The sequence below is a fragment of the Nelusetta ayraudi genome, unplaced genomic scaffold (genome assembly GCF_046127955.1).
Source record: "Nelusetta ayraudi isolate G7.1 ecotype Tasmania unplaced genomic scaffold, CSIRO-AGI_Nayr_v1 ptg000019l, whole genome shotgun sequence".
NCBI lineage: Eukaryota > Metazoa > Chordata > Actinopteri > Tetraodontiformes > Monacanthidae > Nelusetta > Nelusetta ayraudi.
Window position 1 is genome coordinate 1,655,832 of NW_027466069.1, and position 22,484 is coordinate 1,678,315.

General features: G+C 47.1%; 2 protein-coding genes and 1 long non-coding RNA gene across 4 annotated transcripts in view; 2 read left to right on the forward strand and 1 right to left on the reverse strand.

The window, feature by feature from the left end:
* LOC142888133 (uncharacterized) overlaps window positions 1-22,484 on the reverse strand; it is an 85,275-nt gene that overhangs the window by 57,073 nt on the left and 5,718 nt on the right. The window lies entirely within an intron of this gene.
* ifrd2 (interferon-related developmental regulator 2) lies at window positions 332-8,940 on the forward strand. 2 transcript variants are annotated; one of them, XM_076026143.1, is made up of 13 exons: window positions 332-890; window positions 1,827-1,883; window positions 4,200-4,319; window positions 4,415-4,499; window positions 4,584-4,708; window positions 5,165-5,322; window positions 5,549-5,602; window positions 6,042-6,220; window positions 6,479-6,587; window positions 6,663-6,797; window positions 6,894-7,040; window positions 7,304-7,393; window positions 7,487-8,940. In XM_076026143.1, exons 1-13 carry the CDS (start codon window positions 848-850, stop codon window positions 7,565-7,567), a joined length of 1,383 nt encoding a protein of 460 aa, XP_075882258.1. In that variant the 5' UTR covers window positions 332-847; the 3' UTR covers window positions 7,568-8,940. The 2 variants fall into 2 exon arrangements, with proteins under 2 accessions (XP_075882258.1, XP_075882259.1); XM_076026144.1 differs by lacking the exon at window positions 1,827-1,883 and having other exon boundaries at window positions 334-890.
* Window positions 10,355-20,224, forward strand: LOC142888120 (acylamino-acid-releasing enzyme). The gene is made up of 21 exons (XM_076026158.1): window positions 10,355-10,796; window positions 11,701-11,836; window positions 12,410-12,485; window positions 12,551-12,626; window positions 12,758-12,870; window positions 13,125-13,259; window positions 13,509-13,600; window positions 13,800-13,837; window positions 13,941-14,062; window positions 14,154-14,214; window positions 15,132-15,223; window positions 15,320-15,371; window positions 16,031-16,134; window positions 16,242-16,377; window positions 16,746-16,829; window positions 17,671-17,751; window positions 17,949-18,037; window positions 18,126-18,319; window positions 18,396-18,498; window positions 19,327-19,433; window positions 19,541-20,224. Exons 1-21 carry the CDS (start codon window positions 10,667-10,669, stop codon window positions 19,638-19,640), a joined length of 2,121 nt encoding a protein of 706 aa, XP_075882273.1. The 5' UTR covers window positions 10,355-10,666; the 3' UTR covers window positions 19,641-20,224.

Here is a 22,484-nt window from a genome sequence, read left to right on the forward strand (position 1 = left end):
AAATAACTTACTTAGTTTTTCATGGATTGTGTGTTATTTTCATTCTTTAGTCAACTTTTCAATCTAAATAATTGTGTGTTTGTTTTTTGAGGTCCAGATTTTGTGGCTTCCGTTGCCAAAATGTCACTACTGAATTCTGTGCTGTGACGTCTTAAGGTTACTGGATGACTAGACGTCGTTATTTTTTTTTTTGTGATAATTGCACTTAATTGGTCTTCGCTGAGCGGGAGAAACGCGCTTTGTTGTCACGTTGCGACGAGAACGAGAGGAGAGAAGGAGTGCGCGTTCACGCGCTGGGAGGAACGCGATTGCGCGGGGAGGAACGGGATCCCAACATAACACCGCCCCGGCGTTCAGTCCGTACCGAGAGGAAGATGGTGGACTTGATGTCAGCGGCGTGCTCAAACCTCCGTCCCAAACAGCTCGGAAAAAACTTGAAATCTCAACCAAGTGCCAGATATAGATTACCTGGGGATAATCACAGATAATACATCGCAAAAAACAACCGAGGAAAGGCGCCCTTTTGGTATGCGGTCAAGTTTTTGTTTAAAATCCCAAGTCTGAGGAGAAGCGGAGAGTTCCGGAGCGTGGCAGCGCGTGAGGAGTCTAGCCCGCCTTAGCCCGAGTGTAAACAAAGTGCGAACGGACGTGGACGCGCCGGAGTTTCAGCTGACAGTTGTGGGGAGAGAATCCACAGAGATTATAAAGCTGCTCTCTTCGGCTGCCACCTTCACGCCGATTTGTCAAGCCCGCGGAGCAGAGGCTGAGCTTCCAGCGCACTAACGCCGTGAGCTAGCTCGGCTAGCTTTGCTGTCAAGTGCGGGTCGAGAAGAACCACTCGGGGAAAATGCCGAAGAATAAAAAGGGGAAACGTGACTCCGCCAAACCGGGTGAGTAGCTGTAGCACGGTAGGCCATCGACAACACCGGCAGATAGGGTGACAGTCGCTGTCACGGTTTTGGAAACAGTTTCACCGCCACCCCACCCGTGGCTGCCTTTTTATTGTAGCATTTTAGCCAAACTGCCCGCTGCTTTTACTTTGATGCTAGCTGGCGCGCTACACCGTCTGCCATGTGGCTTCTACAATTAGGGAGTTTTTTTTTTTTTTGTTTTTTTTTTTGCAGAATTGCGAGTTTTGGTGACACCGTCCCGCGGCTTAATAGTTGTAGAATTCACCCGGAAACAATAGAAGGTGTTATTTTGTACCGTCCCTCTCGTCTTACGTCGCCGCACGGTCTCAAAGTTAAGACCACGAGTTATTTTCAGCAGCGGCGTAAGGTAAGTGCAACCTGTTGAGGCTGGAAGAACTTGTGCAACAGTGTCCCCCCGCAAAAACGCTGCTAATAAGTGCGGGTGATGAGGAGCGCGCGGTCGATAAATTGCCGCCTTGGCGCAGACAAGCGACACACGTTTCACCGATTTAATCAATGGACATTTATGACGCGTCGCATGTGTCCGTTTATGGCCGGAGGGCGTTCTGACTGACAGCGGCCTCACGTTTCTGCTCGTGACGTCGCCGGGCCCACACACGTGCCAGCACAAGCACGCACGGAGCACTTTCTCTGCTTCGACCACGACGTGTGTTGTTAAAATATCGTCTGCTAGTGACTTCCACTGGACTCTGCGGTTCCTGTCGTGACATTTGCGGGTTTAAACTTTGTGTTACGAGTTGTTTTTCAGTCTGTAGCTAACTCCTGATGTGTCGCCTTCTCCAACATCCACCCATTCATTCATACATTAATTCATTCACGCATTCCCCTCCCAATTCCTCTCCCCGAAATCTTTCCCCCTTCATTCATCCGTCCGTGCCCATTCGTCACGTGCAGGCTCCCTTCGCCAGGAGGTCCTTCAGCTGCAGCTATCAGCTAAAATCCCACTGAAAGGTAACTTGACCTCTCTCCTCCCCTCAACACGACCCTGGCTCTCCCTGAGCTCGTGGCTCGTGTGCTGGTGCATACAGCCAATCCCAGCAGCAACTTTTAAGTTCACTTTGTTTTCTGCACCTGAAGGGCTTTGTCTTGTCCTTCCCCGCAAAAACATGACCCGCAGTGACCGACCGTGTTTGTGTTCAAAGCAACACTGCCAGCCGGCTGGCTTCTCCGCAGCCTCCTCACAAGTTTCATAGCTCCCTCATATTTGAATTTAGCATCTCAGCTTTGTGTAAAAGTTGATTGCCCCCCCCCCCCCCCCCATTCACCCACAGTTTCGGGATGACTGCTTCCAAAAACAAATCGTACCTTTCATGCATTTTTTTTGTTTGTTTGTTGTTGTGAAAGTGACTAAATTGGCAGTGTGGCCTGGCCAGTGAGTCCTTTTAGTTTTTAAAGGGCTGTTAGTGACGGCACCACCTGCATTCTTGGCACCAGGCCACGTTTAGAAGGCACACACTGGAGACTTGCTGTGTGGCGGAGTCATGCAAACTGATTGGCTGACTGACCGCGGGGGCTCTGAGACGATTGCACCGCAAGCAGAAAACACTGAGGTAGAGACGCCACGTGAATTGTGGGGCAGGGAGCGCACACACCAAGCTGGTAATCAGGGTGTGGGCAGGCCTGCCTGCGTGGGAAGCTGTGTGTGTGTGAGCAGGCTGGACAGCATGTTCTAAAAGGGCGACCAGGAAAAGACTGATATTGACTGAGCTCTGTAGGTGTGTTGAACTGAACTGCAGCTTTGTGAATGAAAGCGGTGCTGTTGAAATTAAAAGTAGGTACAAGTTTGCCCCCCCCCCCCCCCCTCCAAGTTCTGAAAGAAAGACACCGAGCAGAGGAGATGAGTGGGCATTGTCCTCCAGCACATCTCCTTAGTCCCGACCATTGACTTGTGAGACTTTGAGGTTTAGCGTGTCTCACCAGCTTGGCGCCGTGAACATCTGCACACCCACTTTTATGAGTGGGCACGGCAAACTGACGCAGCTCACAGCTGTTGGTAAACAACAATAAAAATGTTTGGGTTTTTTGAGTCCAGTGTTTCAGAGGACGGTGTAGATCCTCCACTTGCTTCACCTCAGCAACCGCTCAGCAAATGTTATATGTAGTTGGGATGAGGTGAAATTGCTGAACTTGGCCACAAAGCAATTTCTCTTTAGATTGCTGGTTGATTTTATTTTATTTATTTATTCATTTATTTATTTATTTTTTTACTTTTCATGTTTACCTGTCGTGTTTTTTAATCATCGTGCTGATAAGAGCTCAGTCATGTCCCAAAGTGTGTTGTAATAATGGTTTAGTTCAAAGCTGGTGTCAAACTTGAGACTCAACACTAGATGACTTTGCGGTACAAAGTCTTTAATACCTGGTGTGCTGCAGCTGTGACGATCACCTCCAAGTCACCCTCAGTGTCCTGGTTGACCTTAACATACACACATGCACACTTTGACCATTCTGGATGTCACACACTGTGTCAATGAATAAATGAATGGATGGATGAATGAAAGGGCGCCGCGGTCCCCAGCAAAGCCGCAAACAGTCAAAAGCCCTGAGCCAGCAGGAACCTGAGCGATAGCTTAGCTTAGCTTATCTTATTCCTGGCTGTGAGCAGCGGACTGCTGTACAGTCATACACACTCAGTGCTCAGCTGATCTGAAGTATTAAACCTTAGAAGAACAAAAACCTCCTAAAATGCCTTCTGCTTTCTGCCTTTAGTTTTTCTGTGTCATGCAGCTACTGTGTGGGTGAGATTGGCATAGAAACGTCAAGTTGGAAATGACGGTGACGTTTGGTGCGTGTGAATATGTGGTGTTCAGTTACTGACACAGAACAACAGGAGAGCTGAGGAACGTAAAGTCAGCCTCGGTGCATTTTGTCACTTCAGACGACTTTCATGGAGTTTGCGTCGCATCACCAGCCAATTATTTTTGACAGCTTTGAAGAAAAGTTATGGATGTCGTTACGCAGTAAATGTCCATAGATAGAACTTCCTGTGTTATGTCCAACAGCCCACTGAGAAAAACAAATATGTGCAGAACTAGCAGTGTCATCTTTGTTCAGGAAATTTAACAGTGCCATGAATACTAAATTGCCATCATATAAAAGATTAGTTCTTAGATCTTTAGGTAAATTAAGCCCTTGTTTTACATCCCAATAAAAAAAAGATATAAAAACAAGTCATTGGCCTCCTTAGTGGAACTAATTAGCTCACTGAAATATTAATAATCCACATATTTCTCATCATCTCACGTTCAATCTCAGGCCCCCCCCCAGCGGCTGTTAAAAATGGGTTCAAGGGAGAGACGGACACCAGCGACGACGAGGTGGCGTCTGAAGTTCTCAGCCACCACAGCAGCGCCAGCGAGGGCGCCTCGGCGATGGAGGAGAGCGCAGGTGTGTACGCCGTGCCTGGAGACTTGCGGGGTCTTGCACAGAAGTGGACGCTCAGTCAGTGGATAACTTTGCCTGTTGCCTGTTAGTGAAAACAGGAGCCAGGGAGGTGGACGAGCGGACGGAGCAGGAAGACATGGAGGACAAACTCAAGCAGTGTATTGATAACCTGATGGATAAGAGGTGGGTTTCCCGTGAGGACGCAAATACGGGCCTGTTCTGTTTGTTCACTGTTTGACGGTTGCATTCTTCTGTCGTCCGCCGCAGCACCAAGACACGACTTGCAGCCCTGGAATCGCTGCGACGGGCCTTCTCCTCCAAACAGCTGTACGACTTCCTGGCGGAGAGACGCATCACCGTCAGCGACTGTCTGGAGCGAAGCCTCAAGAAAGGCAAGAGCAGACAAATGTGCAAAATAATTCAAGGCATAATGTCATTGCTAAATGCATTTCTGCAAACTTAAATCGACACGTCCCTGCTCAGGTTTAGTTCTCTTTTTCAGGTCCTCTAATATGTAAATTTTGTCTTTCCAAAATGTTCTGATAATAGTGATGTCTCTTTTTTTTGTAAGTATTCACATTTGCAGAAGTTAGATTGATGTGTGAGCAGCTTCAGAGTTTTGCTGTCGGCTGCACATCCTTCCCATATCTGAAGTGCAGATGAGCTGATGCACTTCGATCGCACCTGAAGTTGTTTGCGTGATTGGCTGTCTGAGGTTCCTTCACTAAGTCCAGGATTAAAAACATACAGATATGACAGTAGTGATATGTGACATAAAAAAACAAAACAAAACCCCTTCACACCCTGGAGTCGCTCATCGGTGAATGGTGACTTTGTTTTGCCTGCAGGTGGCGCCGAGGAGCAGGCAGCTGCCGCCACCCTCTTCGTCCTCCTCTGCGTCCAGCTGGGTGGAGGCGACGAAGCGGACGAGTGCTTCAAGATGCTCCTCCCCATCCTCACCTACATCCTGATGGACAACAGTGCCAGTATGGCGGCCCGGCAGAGTGTGAGTCATCATGCAGACCGCACAACTCTTGTGCCCAACAGTAACTTCTGGAAAAAAGACTGGATGGCTTGTCTGCGTGATTAAAATGCCATGTGGTCCGCAGCAAAAGCTCAGCCATCAGTGTGCCTGCAGAAGACAAAGAATTTCCTGTCGTCATGGCAGACGACTCCGCCCTAATCTTCTCCATCTTTTGAAACACTTTCTCCTCCTGTGTGTCTCCCATCAGTGTGCTCGAGCTTTGGGGCTGTGCAGCTACATCTGTGCCGCTGACGATGGAGAGGTGAGAACAGCTGATGCCTTTCCATGATGCTTCTCCAAAAGATTCCACACTCAGGAAATCCAGTGACTTTGAGTCTGAAGACTGGCTTTACCTTGCGCTCCCTGACCATCTGCCCGTTAACGAGCAAAAAGGAAAAAAAATTACTTAAAAGTTGATCATAGTTATGTTGTGAATGGCCAGTCCTCCTTTGTCATTGTAATTTTCCATCCATTGTTCATTTTGACAGCAACAGTTGACTTAGTTTTAGTCTTTTGACTCAAATGTGTTTTAGTTTTAGTCTAGTTTTTGTTGATGAAATATCATCATGTTAATACACCTGGTCATGGTCTTAGTTATCATCTTGTTTTAGTCAAAAAAAAAAAAAACGATAACTATGACGGACGAAAGATTTCCGTCAACAAAATTAACACTGTTGGTTGGATTTTCTGCCCGCTCCCAGGACCTGATCAAGGTGTTGGCCCTGCTGGAGAGCGTCTTCATGCATTCCTACCCCAACGGAGAGGGAACGCTCCCCACCTCCAGACCCGGTGGTCCCGGCCTCCACGGTGCTGCCCTGCAGGCCTGGTCCCTGCTGGTCACCCTCTGCCCTACATCCAAACTGACAAAGCTGCTCGATCAGTGAGTGCAACAAAACTCAATTTTTCCACATCAGAAGACAATAAAAAAAAAAAAGCAAGCATTCTCCAAGAGTTGCACCACTGTCTACTTAGAGTGGAGGCCATGGTTCCATAGTCATCAGCATGTGTGTAATAATGCCGTTGCCTTCCTTGATGACATTTGACACACTTGTGATCCCACAACAGAGAAAGTACAATTCCATCCCTTGTCCCGCTGCTGCTGGTTTTTTAGTAATCAAAGGCGAATGCTTCTTTTCAGACACCTCCCCAAACTGCAGGCGTGTCTGGAGAGCAGCGACGTCAACTACAGAATTGCGGTGGGGGAGACCATCGCCCTGCTGGTGGAGCTGGGACGGGATATGGACGAGGTAAGGAACGTCTTCTCTGGCCACTCGAGACCGGTGCCTCGTTTTATTCTGACATCGTCACGCGGGCAATTGCAGCAGTTTGAGGTGGAGGACAGCGAAGGCCTGTGCCAGTGTCTGAAAAGCCTGGCCACGGACGGCAACAAGCACAGGGCCAAGACGGACCGGCGGAAACAGCGCTCCATCTTCAGAGAGGTGCTGCACTACATCGAGGTATGGCCCCGGCCGCCATTCAGGCGGTGCAATTTGGGATGGTACCCCGCACTGGGCGTGAACGCACCTCGAGCACCTCCTCTCTTCTCCCTACAGAGGGATGAATTCACCGAAGAGACCATCAAGTTTGGAGGGACTGGCATTCGTACAGAACAGAGGTTTCACATCGACAACTGGATGAAGAGGCGGAGCTACGATGCCTTCAGGCAGCTCATGGAGTCGGGAGTGAGGGAACATCTGAAGGTCAGAACGCAGAGCCCTTTATTTGGGGGCGGGTGCAGCATTTTTTTTTAATTTTTTTTAATTTTTTTTTTTTTATTGTGCCCTGATTGTCCACTGTTCCTAATAATTTTAGCTTTTCCGAGGTGATTCTTGTAAACTAGATCTATGTTTACCTCCATCTACTCTATCATTTCAGCCACATGAGGCCAGTGCTGCAAAACACAGCCATTAAGAACTGTTGGCGATTCTCATCCTCTGTGGTTTGTTGGTCTTTTTGTGTGCAGTTCAACCATTTACTGAGAGACATCTTGGGACTTGGTCCTCCACCCAGCTCTTTTGCTTTAGCCTGTCTCCCCATCGTTCACCACGAAAAGGTGAGAGCAGCTTTGTTGTTTGATGCTTGTGCCGTTATCTCCCCCCACTCCCTCCAAGTTGTGCTCATGTCTTTTTCTCCCCCCCCCTCACAGCATCATTACAACTCAGCTGCCTTCAAGGCCAGGACAAAACAGAGGAGCAAATTCAGGGACAAGCGGGCAGACGTCATGTAAGGGCTGCGTCCGCGCTGGGCTGCGGCTGCACACAGACGGAAACAAAGTATGCCTTCACCTGTCTGGCATCCTCGAGTTGAGGTTTTTTTCCCTCTTGTGCAGTTCATCTGCAATTTAATTTCCTCAGACGCCAAGAACTTTTTCTTGGCTCTCCTGGGGGACGAAAAGCAGCGGTGCTTTCCTCTCCCCTCGTTTTTGCCTTAAAGTCGCGTAACATGACACTTAACAGGAAATGATTCATTATACTGATTAAATATTTTCTTGGTTCTATTTATGAAACTCTAGAGGAAGTAAAGTGTGTGTGTGTGTGTGTGACTGAAGGGGGTAACATTTTAAAGCTTTATGCTAGAGAAAACCTCACACCTGCTGGAAACCCTCTCTGGTGCTACTTTTTTTGCCCTTGTTTTAAATCCCAGTGTGTGACTGAATTTCCACACAAAACCACTTTCAGTCATGATAAACCAGTCCTGGTTTATCGCTGGAAATAACAGAAGCCACGGAAAAGTTGTACCTTTCAGTGCTGGTTGATGGTTCCTGAGCATTTCCCCTCGGTTGCGCGACCTTTCCTTTCCACCACAGAGTGGCAACTTCAGCTGCCAAATCAAGAAACAGACTTGAAAAGTGTGTAGTGTTCTGTGTGAGAGTGTTTTCTTCAAATACTATTAAATGTCATGGGTTTTAATAATCACAAACATACCAACAAGAAGATGCCTCCTTAAATGACCTATTAATCGTGTCATTTGTGTATTTTTTGAGAGAAAAAATACATTTTAACAATTTTTTTTGATGGCTTAATTCTTAATTTATTCAAATAGAAGTACTGTGTGCTTTTAGTCATAAGGAAAATGTAATAAAAACTGTTTACACTTTTAAGGGAAGAATTTTGAATGAAGACTTTCAAAAGTTTTTTTTTTTATTTCATGTGTATATTTTTAAAGCGGGTTCAGTGGCTCATGCAGTCTGTCCCTGACTTTAAAAAGCAGATGGACTGTAGGGAGTCATGGGGAGATATATACTTGAGGCTTTTGATGCATCTAATTTTTTTCCCCCCTCTGATGAGGGTCATTAACTGAGGCTGCTGACAGCAACTTGCCAGGCTCCCAACAGTGGCACCGGGTAACATTTCTTTTAATGTTGTGTTTTTTTTTTTGAGGGGTGGGTGATAAGTGTGGATTTAGAAAGCACACTTTAACAGCTGCCTGTATATTTCAGTGCTTTGGTTAAAAACTACCATCAACAGCCTTTTCCTGTATATTGTTGCCTCTTCACCAAGCTGTCTGGTTCTGGTGCTGCTGCACATGGGCAGAAAAACTGTTTGAATGATAATGAATACAACTGTTTTAAATGATGATAATAAAGAATAGTCTTGAGCATTTTTGTTTCCTGTCTTTTTTAGTAATCACAAATCTTGAACTTGTAATTCCCAACTGAAATTGAAATTGTTTTTGTTTTGATTATTTTCTTAAATGACACGCTGCTCGACTCTAAAGCCATTGGAGACTAATTGACATTGTGAACTTGGGCTCCGTGAAAAAAAATAATTAATTCCGATTTTTACCTCTGTAAAAAGATCTTTAGTTTTGAAAACCCTAAAACTTATTACGTTTTCACAGGAAACGTTCAGATTAACAACAAAAAAAATAACGCCGTGAGAAGAAACATAGGCGGAAATAGAGCTCTTATTTTGAAAGGGTAGTGTCTGGGGGCGTGGCTTTGTCGAGGGCTACAGAGGAGTCGCGCTATCTACACTTTAAAATTGAGTGCGTGTTTAAATCACCTCTTACGGTAAAGCGTACGAGGAGTTTTTTATGATTTAAAAAAACAAACAAAATCAAAGCAGATTTTGTACTGTATTTGGTGTATAACTTCAGCATTAGATTGTTAGAAAATGCTACCGTGAAACAAGTTGAAAAACACCTAAGAGGTAGCTGAGGACATGCACAACGAGAATCTGGTGGAATTTGTAGAAAACATTTTGATTTTGTTTTTAAATTAATATTTGAATTTGCCTATCAAAGCAAATTTTGTACTGTATGTAGTGTTTAACTTCAGCCCCATATTACTCCAAATTGCTACAATGAAACAAGTTGAAAATCACCACGGAGGTAGTTGAGGACATGTAGAACAAGAATCTGGTGGCATTTGCCGAAAACAATTAGATTTTTTTTAAAAATTAATATTTGAATTTGCCTTTCAAAGCAGGTTTTGTCCTGTATGTGGTGTGTAACTTCATCCATAAATTACTCCAAAATGCTATAGTGAAACAAGTTGAAAATAACCACAGGGGTATTTGAGGTCATGTAGAACAAGAATCCGGTGGAGTTTGCAGAAAACATTTTGATATCCATATTTTAATTCGCATTTGGAAGCAGGTTTTGTACTGTATGCGGTGTGTAACATAAGCATCATTTTATCAGAAAATACTAAAGTGAAAAAGGTTGAAAATCACCTCAGAGGTAGTTGAGGACACGTAGAACAAGAATCTGGAGGAGTTTGAAGAAACATTTTCTCTTTTTTATTTTAAATAACCTATACATATAGGTCTGTATGTACATATATATTTATATAGGCTATACATTTTGTAATCTGCGTTGTAATCTTATTGTATGATTTTTTTTTCATGTTTGTTTTGATATTTTAAAAGAATACAGTAAAATATCAAGATAACCAGATAATGACCGGTATATGTACTTCAACAAAGAACTACAACAACAACAACAAAAACACTTAGATATTGAATCGAGAGTTTACGAGGTGCGCCTGAATGCACCACGAAGCTGCTCCCACGCTTTACCGTATGAGGCGGTTCAGACGCACACACGATTGTGAAGCGGAGATAGCGCGACTGAGCTTTTCCGAAGCGTCTCCCGAGCTTGCGTTCGAGGTGTCTGAAAGATATTAAGTCACATACAGAGAATTCGATGAAAAAAAAAAAAATCATAGACAGGCCGATGTGGATAAAATCACCACCGCAGCTGCAGTAAGGCCCATGACGACGTCACGGCCAACCGCCCGTTAACCGGAAGTTTGTTGAACGGCTGTGTGTGAGGGGGAGGCGTCTGGCTGGACACGCGCTTGTCCGGTCGGCGCTGCAGCCACATGGAGCCCGGACAGATCAGCGGGCTGTACGGGGAGCTCGCCGCTCTCCCCGGGCTTCTGTCCGCGCATGTGACCGAGCAGCAGCAGCAGGAGCAGCTTCCCGATCGCCGGATCTACACGGTGACCGCAGGTGAGCTGGCCAGGCTGCAGCTGTCACATCTGACAGTGAACACAAGCACTGCGCCGTGACACGTTCGCTTTGTTTGGAATCTGTTCAGTGTCAGAGATCATCAGTGTCACTCTGCAACTCAACTCTCTGACTCAAGTCGTTTTCTTGCCTGGATATTTCAACCTTGTCGTTTAAAACATAGAGGTCACAAAGGAAAATAAATGAAATTGTACTGAGAGCGTGTGAGAATTCGAGGAGGACGAGAGAGAGAGAGAGAGAGAAAAAAAGAGTTAAGATGTTGTCATTCCTTTGGATTTCGTGCCAAGCTGCTGGTCTGGTCTCGGTAGTGACACCAGTGATCTTGTCCTAAGGGGTTTAAAAGGTTTACCCGGAGGAGACCCATCTGTTTGCCTGGAGAGGTGTGCAGCCACGCAGATGACTCCAGTCTGCTGCCTGTGTTTTGATCTGACAGGAAAAGGCATGCATGCTTGTGGCTCAGACAGCTGGTTAGACAGAGTTAGACCTAATGAAGACCCGTGACGCCTTGCAGCGCGGCGTGACCTCTGCGACCTCAAGTCTGAAGTCTCCCAGGTCCAAATGGCCGAGATCCAGCCTAAAGAGATTTTTAACAGGTCTCACACATTGCGTAACCAGTCACAGCGTCCTTCTGGTTGTGATGCAAGCATGAAGTGGCTGCTCTGAACTGCCCTTAAAAATGCACCAAAGAAAAAAGTAGAAAACTGCAGGTCTGAAGTTTGTTACTGCTTAACATGGACACTGATCCTAAAAAAAAAACCCTGCATGTATCTGTTGGGACGTCGTTTTAGACTACTCACATGGAACTCGTTTGAATGTGGACAATCGCAGAACATGTCTCTGACTGTTTTGTCCCGTCTGTTGAATTCTGCCCCGCTCCAAATGTCAGAGTGGAGTCAAGCTGATCTAGTGCGAGGCTCGGCCCTCCGCTACTCGCAGCAGTGGACGCTGTTTGCAGACCGCAATGAGCACAAGAGCGTCAGGACGGTGCTGCCACCAGGACCCTGTTCACCTGCGTCTGGAGAGTGAGGACACACACACACACACACACACACACACACACACACGATTTTTAGCCTGTTGTCAATGTATGACTGTGTATGAGTGCATTGTTTATGTTTATTTCTGTATTATTTAAAAGTTTCGTTTGTAGCTATTATTGCGTTTCATAGTGGTTTGTGTAGTACTTTTTTTTTTGAAACTCGGCACTGATACCATCCATTCACCTACCCACCCATCCCTCCGTCCATCCAGCCATGCATCCGTCCATCCATTCATTCATCTATCAATCCTTCCATCCATCCATCCATCCATCCTTTCATCCATTTATCCATCCATCCATCCACCCAACCACCCACAAATCCATCCACTTATCCATCCATCCTTTCATCCATTTATCCATCCATGCATCCATCCATCAATTCTTCCATCCATCCACCCATTCACCCATCCTGGAGATGTTGCCTGTCCACCACATGGCCACATAGAGACAAACGACTCCTCACACTCACGCTCTCACTCACACCTTACAGACAATTTACATCATACATCACAACCGCATGATATTCTGACTTTTTTGTCTGGCCTCCGCTCTTCAGGTTACTCAGTGCACTCTCTCCTGTCCGAGGCCTCCGGGCCGTCGTCAGGGAGACAGGTGTCGGCCAGCTGCTGGAGGTGAGGACCCTCTCAGGCCCCATAACATTTTGACGGAAAGTTGTTGAATGTTGTCTCTTGTTTAGATATGGGACAGCCACGGCCTGAGGAAATGCCTCAACCTGACCGCCCTGCGCCAGCACGGACGCGTGTACGACGATGGTATGCGCCGAGAAAGTGCTCCGAGCGTGTTGCCGCTGCTTTAACCGAGTCAGCTCGGCGTCTGCGGCGGTTGGTTAAGTTGGTTGAGTCTCCTGTTGCCTGAGCGACGCTTGTTTGTGTGCGTTTTTCAGCCCAGTTTGGCTGCCTGTCGTGGTCGGGGTGTGAGAACAAGCTTCTGTACGTGGCCGAGAAGAGCAGAAAGGCGTCGGCAGATGCCCTCGATGAGGTCGCTTCGAGTGGAAAGGTACACACAAGGCTTGTGATTGATGCCGTCTGCGCTGTCTTTACCGTTAGCTTAAAAATATTTGAAGATTTGCGTTTACACAGCAGTATACCAACAACAGTATTCGGTAAAGAACGTATTAGCATGTTTGAGGAGCGCTGCTAACGTGGCTAATATTGCCGGATGTAGTCGTCTGCTGCTGACCTTCTGTTTGCCTATGTGCACTGTAGGTGTGTGTGTGCGTGTGTTTTAATTTAATCAGCGTTCCTCAACAGGACAGGAGTGTGTACTGTGAAGACTGGGGCGAAGGCCTGACCAATAAGAGCGTGCCGGTGATGTGTGTGGTGAACCTGCAGAGTGGAGCTGTGACTGTGCTGCAGGGGGTCCCGCGGGACGTCTCCCCTGGACAGGTGAGAGTCTCAGAGGCCACGTCCACTGTGGTGGACACACACTCCTGTTAGAGTGACGATACATTTTCCATGTTTGCCGTCGAGTGCTCTCTCTTTTTTTTTTTTTTTTCATCACATTGTGGAGGGACCGAAGACCCCGTAAAAATATCAATTTGTGTTGTCAGATAAAGTTCTGAGACTGCTGTCATTTTTTTGTTTTACTATCCCGATTTTTCTATCCCTTTGACTGAGTTCCGTCTCGTCTTCCAGGCCCTGTGGGCTCCCAGCAGCCAGTCCGTGCTGTTTGTCGGCTGGTACCACGAACCTTTCAGGCTGGGACTCAAGTTCTGCTCCAACCGCAGGTGATTTGCACTGTCTGTCATTTGTTATTTCTTTTTGGGTCTCATTATGACACCAAAGGAAAAAGCAAAAAATTATTTTTTTTCAACTTAATGTTTTTTTCCAGATATTTTGAAAGAAAAAAAACATTCATTTCCGTAAACCCTGTGGAGGAAAGTTTAATTGTCTATTCGACTAAACTGGCATCTCCTTCTTTTCCAGGTCTGCATTGTTCAAGCTCAACCTGGATGGAAGCTGTGGTGAGAGCTCCGTCCTCGACACTATCGTAGAAACTCACTGTTGTTGCTTGACTCCTCTCATCCCTCCTCTACGTTCTCCTCCTCCTCCTCCTCCTCCAATCAGAGCGTCTGTCTGTGGACAACATGTCGGTATCGTGTCCTCGCCTCAGCCCAGATGGCTCCACTCTGATCTACCTGCAGGGCCAAGTGTTTGGTCCCCACAACCAGTGCCTTAGTCTGCAGCAGGTACAGTGGAAGAGTGTGTGTGTGTGTGTGCGTGTGTGTGTGTGTGTGTGTATCAGTGTTCCTGTTAACAGTGGATGCTGGTCCTCCACAGCTGGACCTGGACAGCGGGAAGACGTCCCCACTGTTGGATGTCGTCAGCAGGCCGCAGAAAGGTGAACCGCTAGCTACGTTAGCACTGTGGCCAAGGACATTCTTCTTCTGTCATCTGCAGAAGCTTCTGTGATTTAGGGAGAGCTTTTTAAAATGTAGCGCCATCGTCTGACGTTACTTAGAATTGTACCCGGTGGTGTTTCGCGATCAGGCTCATGCGACTGTTTGGTCCCCATTAGCGTCAGCAGAAAAGACTGCAAACAGATGTTACTAAGTAACTAGCTCCTACTATGTTACTAGCTGCTAGGAATTTTTTTTGTCTGCTAATCGTGCAGCTGCAGACTGTAGCTTCTCAGCACCTTTTGAAAGAACGTCTTTTCTTCTCTTTTTTTTTTTAAATAACTAATTTAAACATGTTTTCTGTAAACATCGCCAAATCAACCTCTTATTTCTATCTTAAGTGATGTGAGTAGAGGTCATGTATGCTAAACATTTTCCTGAATCTTTCTTCCCGGATGGCTACTGTATAGATAAATAAAATATCAGATTTAGCCCGCTGTTTACAGCCTGCTGCAAAACAAAACAAAAAACTAAAGGGAAGAGAAACCTAGCAACTGTGAGTTGGTCTCACAGTGAATTAACGCTTTCAATAAAATGTTATTGTCCTTTGTGACATCACAACACTGACAAGAAGACACAGGTGACAGAGATCAAGAAATAAACACAGGAAGTCAAACTAAAGATGCTGGCAACAGAATAAATAGACTTCAAAATAAAACAGGAAATACACAGAAAATGCAAATCAAAGGTGGACTTTTCTCATGTCTGGTCAGCTCTCTGATTGGCTGGAGACACATTATGATCAGTAACATGGGACCCTTAAAATCACACGTAAAGGCAGTAAATCAAGCCATTGTGCCGTCTTATTCTTCTGTGCTGAGAAGTGGTGAGTTGAGCCTTCGTCCTCGTGTCTCAGCAGAGTTTGCAGGTGTGTACGAGGCTCTGCCGCCCTGCTGCTGGTCCGAGGACAGTCAGAGAGTGCTGTTCAGCAGCGCCTGCAGGAACCGTAAGGTAGAGAGCCTCTTCTGGGCTGCACATTGAGATCTTTGCCATTCAGTGTTGTTTCACTGAACTCACCTGGACGCCGACCTGCTCTCCGTGCCGCAGGACGTCTTCATGTTGGACAGACGATCGAAGCGAGTCACCTCCCTCTCTGATAGTAAGAGTTCCTCCTCGCCTCCTCCCCCGCCTCCTTCCACTCCGCCTCCCCCTCCCCTCCCTCTTATCTCCTTGTCCTCGTCTCTATCCTTCCCTCTCCCTCCTCCGCCTCCGTCCCCCTTCGCTAATCCGCCCATGTCTCCTCCACTTCCTCCCCCACCTCCGTCGCCCTTCCCTGCCCATTTTCTCACCCCCTCCCCCGCGTCGCTCCCAACTCACTTCCCACCTACTCCTACTCCCCTGTCGCCCCTTCTCCCGCCGCCGCCTTCCCCCTTCTCTCCTCTCGCGGGCCCCTCCTCCCTCCATCACACTCCTCCTCCTCCTCTTCCTCCTCCTCCGCCGTCTCCTCCGCTCCCCTCTCCTCCTCTGACTCCTCTGCACCATCACCATGCGGACCAGGGGAGAGGACACGAAGGTATGGCAAAGACCAGGCCACGTCCCCAGTGGAGACTTTCATAATAAAAGTCCAAAGTCACAAATAGAAAGAGCCAAATTGGACCAATAAAAAGCAAATAAATCCATCCAGTTTGTGAACAGAGGAGCCAACAGCATTTATGTTTTTTCTTTGGAAGTCGATTTACAATTTCCTCATCCACATGAATTGCTTTCTTTTTTCATGCTCTCGCTGTTTCCCTCCGGCCCCTCCCCCTCTCCCGGCAGGATTCTTCGACCTCTCCAAACCTTATGGCAGCTGGAAGCTCCTGACGGTTCAGAAGGACCTGATGGTGGTCTGCTGCTCCAGTCCCAGCGCACCTCCGACCCTGGTCAGACTGAGCAAGCAGAAGAGAGAAGAGAGCAGGATGAGTCAGGGCAGAGCTTCATTTGATGTGTTTGATCTCCTGTGTGTGTGTGTGTGTGTGTGTGTGTGCAGAGGGTGGGCTTCCTCCCTTCCTCAACTGGTGAACCCGTGACCTGGCTCACCCTGCAGGAACCCACCAAGACCTTTGACTTCCACTGGACCCTTCTGGATGTCACACCTGCGGCAGAAGAGGAAAACACCCAATACTGTGAGCAACACACAGTCACACACACACACACACATGAGAACATTTTGAAGTTCAAAATTAAACCAATTATTTCATAATATAGCAGTGAAAACAACATTAACACACGTCCATAAAGAAACGCTGGCTGATTCAGTCCTGCACCTCAGTAATTATTAACCACATGTTAACCTCTGTTGTTAATATCTCATCCTGACTGACTAATTCCTGCATTCCTATACAGGTGTAAACCACACACTTGGAAATGTACACACACGTGTCCCAAAAATAGAAAATAAGAGTATGCAGATAAACAAGGTAAACCAATCATACATGATGCTGGAAGGTGTTTGACTGTCTCTCCCTGTTGTCCACCATCTGCTTCTCATCAGCTGGTCTGGACTTTGGTGCTGTCCTGGTGAAACCGTCCTCCTTCCTTCACAGAGTCAAGATCCCTCTGGTCGTTTTCATCCACGGTCCGTCTGTTCTCCACTTGTGAATGAATGAATGAATGAATGAAGACTTTATTTCGAACATGTGCAGGTAAAAGAAAAAGAAAAAAAGGGAAAATAAATCAAAATAGTCAAAACAGAAACAATATTACCCCAACAGGGCCGAAAAGGAGTAGGATGATTAAATCCTTGCCCATCTCCGCTGCTCAGTCATCAACGGTCAACCCCAACACACACAAGTGTGCTTCGTCCTGAGCTCAGGGTCACTGGAGCCTATCCCAGCTGGCCACATAGAAACAAACAACCCACACTCACTCACTCACTCACATGCACACCTACGGACAATTTAGAGTGTTCAATTGACCTCACATGCATGTTTTTGGACTGTGGGAGGAAGCCGGAGAACCCGGAGAGAACCCATGAACATGCAAACTCCACACAGAAAGGTCCCAGGCCCGGAATCGAACCCACGACTTTTTTGCTGTGAGGCGGCAGCGCTAACCACTGCGCCACCGTGTCGCCCCTATTTACAGACAATCGAAAGTAAATGGTGTAAATAAGCAGATAAACAATCTGTGTAATCCCCTGGTTAAAGCCCTTCTTCCTCCCAGTGTCTTGTGAAAACCATGTGCTTGTACTGCTTTGAACTGGGTCATGCTTGGACTTGTTTTGTCATGATAGGATGTTTAAACATCACAAAGGGTCAACGGAACATTTTTTAGCAAACTGTAATTTATGACAGGCCGCAGTCTGTCATTGTTAATTCTGACACAGCTAGTGAGGGATGAACCCTGATATTTCTGCCGCTGTATCGTCCCCCCGCCTGATGGACGGCTCTTCATCTTTTCCTCTCTGTCTCCTCTAGGGGGCCCTCACTCTCAGTTCCCCGCTGGGTGGAACACAACCACAGCCGGACTGGTTAAACTTGGCTTTGCCGTCCTCATGGGTGAGACATACAGAATTTCTTCCGCCGGACATACTACTGTACTTATGCATGAACCAAATCCAATCCAAAGAAATCTCATTATTTTAAGTGTGTCGACTTGATCTGACTGTTCTTGTTCTGATGTCCTGGTGAAACTCTCGAGCTCTGCTTAACCCAGTTAGTTCTGGTGTTTATGACGTTATGTGCGTCTCCCCCAGTGAACTACAGAGGATCCACGGGATTTGGTCAGGACAGCATCTTGTCCCTGATTGGTCATATCGGAGGCCAGGATGTGAAGGATGTGCAGGTACCGGCAGGAGTCTTACTTTCACTTTCTACTGGTGTTTTGCCTCCAACTGGGATTCGATGGGAACGTTCCCCCCCCCCCCCCGCAGCGAGCTGTGATCGCGGCGCTGAAGTCGGACGACGCCCTGGACTGCGAGCGCTTGGCTGTGATTGGCGGCTCTCATGGCGGTTTCCTGTCGTGCCATCTCGTCGGCCAGTTCCCCGAGGTGTACAGAGCCTGCGCGGTGAGGAACCCGGTGGTCAACGCCGCCACCCTGCTGGGAACCAGCGACATAGTGGACTGGTGAGACACGTGCGCATTCCATTCAGCTTGCCAACCCTCCTGCGAGGCGTCCGGTCATGTGACCTTCTGTCCGCAGGCGGTACTCCAGCGTGGGCCTCCAGTACTCGTACCAGCTGACACCCACCGCGGAAGCTCTGGCCGTCATGCTGGAGAAGTCGCCCATCGTGCACGCCGCTCAGGTCAGACTGCAGCTTCTCTGATCCTCTGGGGCCTGAAGTGCTAATTAGACCCCAGTCCTGCAAAACTGATGCGTAAAACCAGCTGTGGCAGTGCTATTAGGACACTACTGCAGTGTGAAGTTCATAGTCTTGCATCCAGAGCAAGTTGTGACGCTCTCTGCATGTCCTCTGACCAAGGCGGAGGCTCAGAAGTTGAACACCATCCTTTTTTTGGACCAGAGAAACTTTAAGCTGAACCTTTTCAGAACAATGCGTGTAACATGAAAAGATGCTAGCAATAAAACAAGATGTAGATTAAAAAAGATGGCAAATACAAAGGGTTAGGGTTGCAAAGAGATTTGGCCTGATGTGACAATGACGTTTCTTTTTTTCTGTAAGACTTTATAAGTAAGTAATTCTCTTCTGTCTTAGTCGCTGAGTTTCCATTACAGTTTCTCGTGAAATAAAAGCGACTTTTCTACAATTTCGACAAAGTTCAGTTGCGATTTGTAGGTGTTTCCATTGAATGGTGTGAAGCGCAGAAGCTGTAATTCTCGTAAAATCTCGTCTCGCGGGATGTAATTCTAGTAAGTAAGTAAGTAAGAAGTAGAGTCTGGCGACGTGTAAATGCGAATAAAGTGTTTTCATACCTCTATGTCGATACGTCTGAAAAACCACCTCACGAGATCGTAAAAACCTTTTAACGATATTTGAGAGTTTTTTCAAAATGTAGGTTTTTCCATGACCAGTTTTTTATTGCGATCTTTAGGTTTTGTGCAATTCTAGGGGTCATGGCAACGCAGCTGCTGTCTCAATGTTTTCTGTCTACTTCTGTATTTGTGTTTGCAGATAAAGGCTGCTGTGCTGCTGATGCTGGGTGGCAGAGACAGGCGAGTGTCTCCCCATCAAGGACTGGAGCTCTACAAGGCTCTGAAGAGCAGAGACTCACCTGTCAGGTAAAGGAGCGAACGCAGAGATTGAAAAAAAAAAAAAAGAATTCAACCGTCAGAACTGTTAGAGGAAGATCTGTAGTTCCCCCTTCTCCTCCTTTCTCTCCTGCCAGACTGTTGTGGTTTCCAGAGGACGGACACTCTCTGTCCAGGGTGGACACGCAGGCCGACTGCTTCCTCAACACGGCGCTGTGGCTGCAGCAGCATGTCTGAGCGCACGGACGCACACCTGCACGGACGCACGCGTTGTCGTGAAGTAATGGAAAGTCTCGAACTCGCCACTGCCTTTTTATAAGCGGAACCACTCTTTTTTATATCAGAGCACGTTACAAGGGAAAAACACGTACTTAGAACTAGACTTCAGGTTGGTGGTGCAAAACCCGGCTCCAACTGTCTACATGTTTAAGTGCCCTTGGGCAAGACACCGAGCTGGGCTGGTAGCACCCACCTTGCATGGCAGCAGCCCTTCATTTGTGTGTATGTGTGTTTTTGTGTGTGTGTGTGTGTGTGTGTGTGTGTGTGTGTGTGTGTGTGTGTGTATGGGTGAATGAGAGGCCATTGTAAAGCGCTTTGGGTCACCATGAATGTTCTGTAAAGCGCTGCATAAGTGCAGTCCCATTTACCAGTTCGACTTTTTTAAATATTTTCACATGTTTTTAGAGCATTAGATTTCAATCACTGCGCTCTGTTCACTCGATAATTTTAACTCAGAACGATGGAAATGTTCTCAACTTTGCCTGCCAGTGACTGTAAACCTCGCTCAATGCAATAAAAGCACGTTAGTAAGTGCAACTTTCTCAACGTCCAGCAGGTGGCACTCTGTCTTCGCGGCTGTTTTTCTTCTTCTTCTTTTTTTTAGCACCAGCATGCACGAACGTTGTGAGCGAAGCACGGCGGAGGTAAATGAGTTTGAATGCAGGCGCAGCGGGAAATGACCGATGCACGGCAGAGAAGACATTTCCGGAAGTTTAGTAAAAGATAACACGAGGGATTGTTTGGAGCTGGTAAGTGAAGCACCGTGACTGCGGACCACCCAAAGAACAGGGAACCTTATCTGGATTTTTCATTTGAGACCCTTCACCACTTTCCTTCAGCGCTGCCAGAGCAAACTTCAGTTCGTTGTTGTATTGGCCATTTGTCCTTTTCTTTGCTTTTGTCCTGAATGTCCAAACTGAACTAACAAAATCAAATCAAACGGCCACCAACGCACCGAGGGAGTGGATTCACGCACACGCAGGGATACGACAGAGTTGTTTGTCCAGGCGAAGAATTGCATTTTTTTTTGTTGATTTTATTCTTCTATTTGAAACAAACAAACCAAACAATTGCTGCTGCCACCTCTTCCCAGTGCTGCCCCCTATGCTTAGCAGACCCACATATACAGAAAACACAGTGTTCCATAGCCATGAAATACCTCAAAAATATACGAGTTTATAAGCATTCAAACTAGCTCAAATAATGCTAAATATTATGATCAAACTAAAGGTATATTTATCAAGCCAAACAAAACGAAACAATTAAATATAAACAACAAAGTTTGTGTTGATACAGCTTACATGTACCAGACTGATGGCACATCAAACACCTCGGCCAGAACCAGAGTAAACCAGGTGGTCTTAGAAGGTCTTTCTGCATTTCATGGGCTCTGGGCTTTGACCTTGAATAACATAAAAAAAGACACCTTTTGACTGTGGACACTTTTAAAAGGCTGTTTCTGTAAAAACAAAATGATACACACATTCTAGGACTGACGAGGAGATGCAGCTTTTGCAACCAGCTTCCTGCAGTCGGTTGCCTCACCTGCAACGTAGAGAATTTTTTTTTCACACATGACGTGATGGGGCGCTGGCAGAAGGCACTGAAACGAAGGCAAAAGCAACCTTATGCTCATCACTGCCTGGGCAGCCCCGTCAACACTTTTGTTTCCAACCCAAAACACAAGTGCGCTTTTGTTGAGCCGATACCGGTCTACGCATAATAAACCCCTACAGATACAGATTTTTTGCAGCGCCCACCGACTGCAGATGGGAGACGTCAACCGCAGCCGGATCAGCCGGGCATCCCAGACACGTTGGATGCGGCCTTGAATGCAGCTGTGGCCCGATGAAGTCACCATAAATGTGGGCGTTTGGGGTGAGGTCACTGATCTGGGAGACGCAGGGAGAAAAGGCCGGCGGTTGAAAGCGAGAGAGAGAGAGAGAAAGAAAGAAAGAAAGAAAGAGGCGAGCTCACGGGGGAAGTGGCACATCGTGAAAAGAGGCCACGGGGTGCCAGTTAGAGGGAGAACTTCCCCGGCGCCCTGTCTGCGCTTTGGGCTGTGTGGGCCGGAGCCGCAGAGCCGGAGTATTGTTGCATGTTGAAGTCAGAGGCGCGCTCACGCTGGGTGGATGTAGGAGGCAGGCAGACAAAAGGAGGAGGGAGGGCGAGAGGGCTGGAGTGCTCTTTATGATGCTGAGGCACACAAATAAAAAAAAAAAAAAACTGGACTGGGTTTGTTCTGCTGCTTCCCCTCTGCAGCCTTCTGCAAATAAAGACTACCCCCTCCTAAAGGGTTAGTGGTAAGGGGGTTCAGAGCATCCACACAAACTTGCCAGTGCAGACCTTCTCCAGGCAGCATGGATTCATTGAGCGAATTTCACGGCAAATTCTCCCATTAGAGGAACTTCTGGCCCGCACTTCGGAAAGAATTTAACGATTGAGAAACGCCGGCTATGCGCGTGGATGGTTTTTTTTACGGTGGTCTGCAAGTTCGATTTTCGCTCCCTCTCCGCTTTTACAGACAGTTTTTTTTTCCCCCCTCTGTGCATGAAATCAGTTTATCGGCTGACGTCGCATCGTAATGAGTTGAGTCCCGCCTCTTTTGGCCGGCGGTCCGGTCCTTTTGGCATCGAGCTGTTCAATGAATGGTTTTAACGCCCCGCCAGTACGAGTCCCAACGGCAAGTTGAGGCCAAGAAAAGGCTTGAAGACAAAGACATTGTGTTGTTGAGGTCCTCGGCATCCTGCCCCAGTCACAAGCCAAGACTCAGTTCAGTGGTTCGAATTAGCTTCAAGGAAA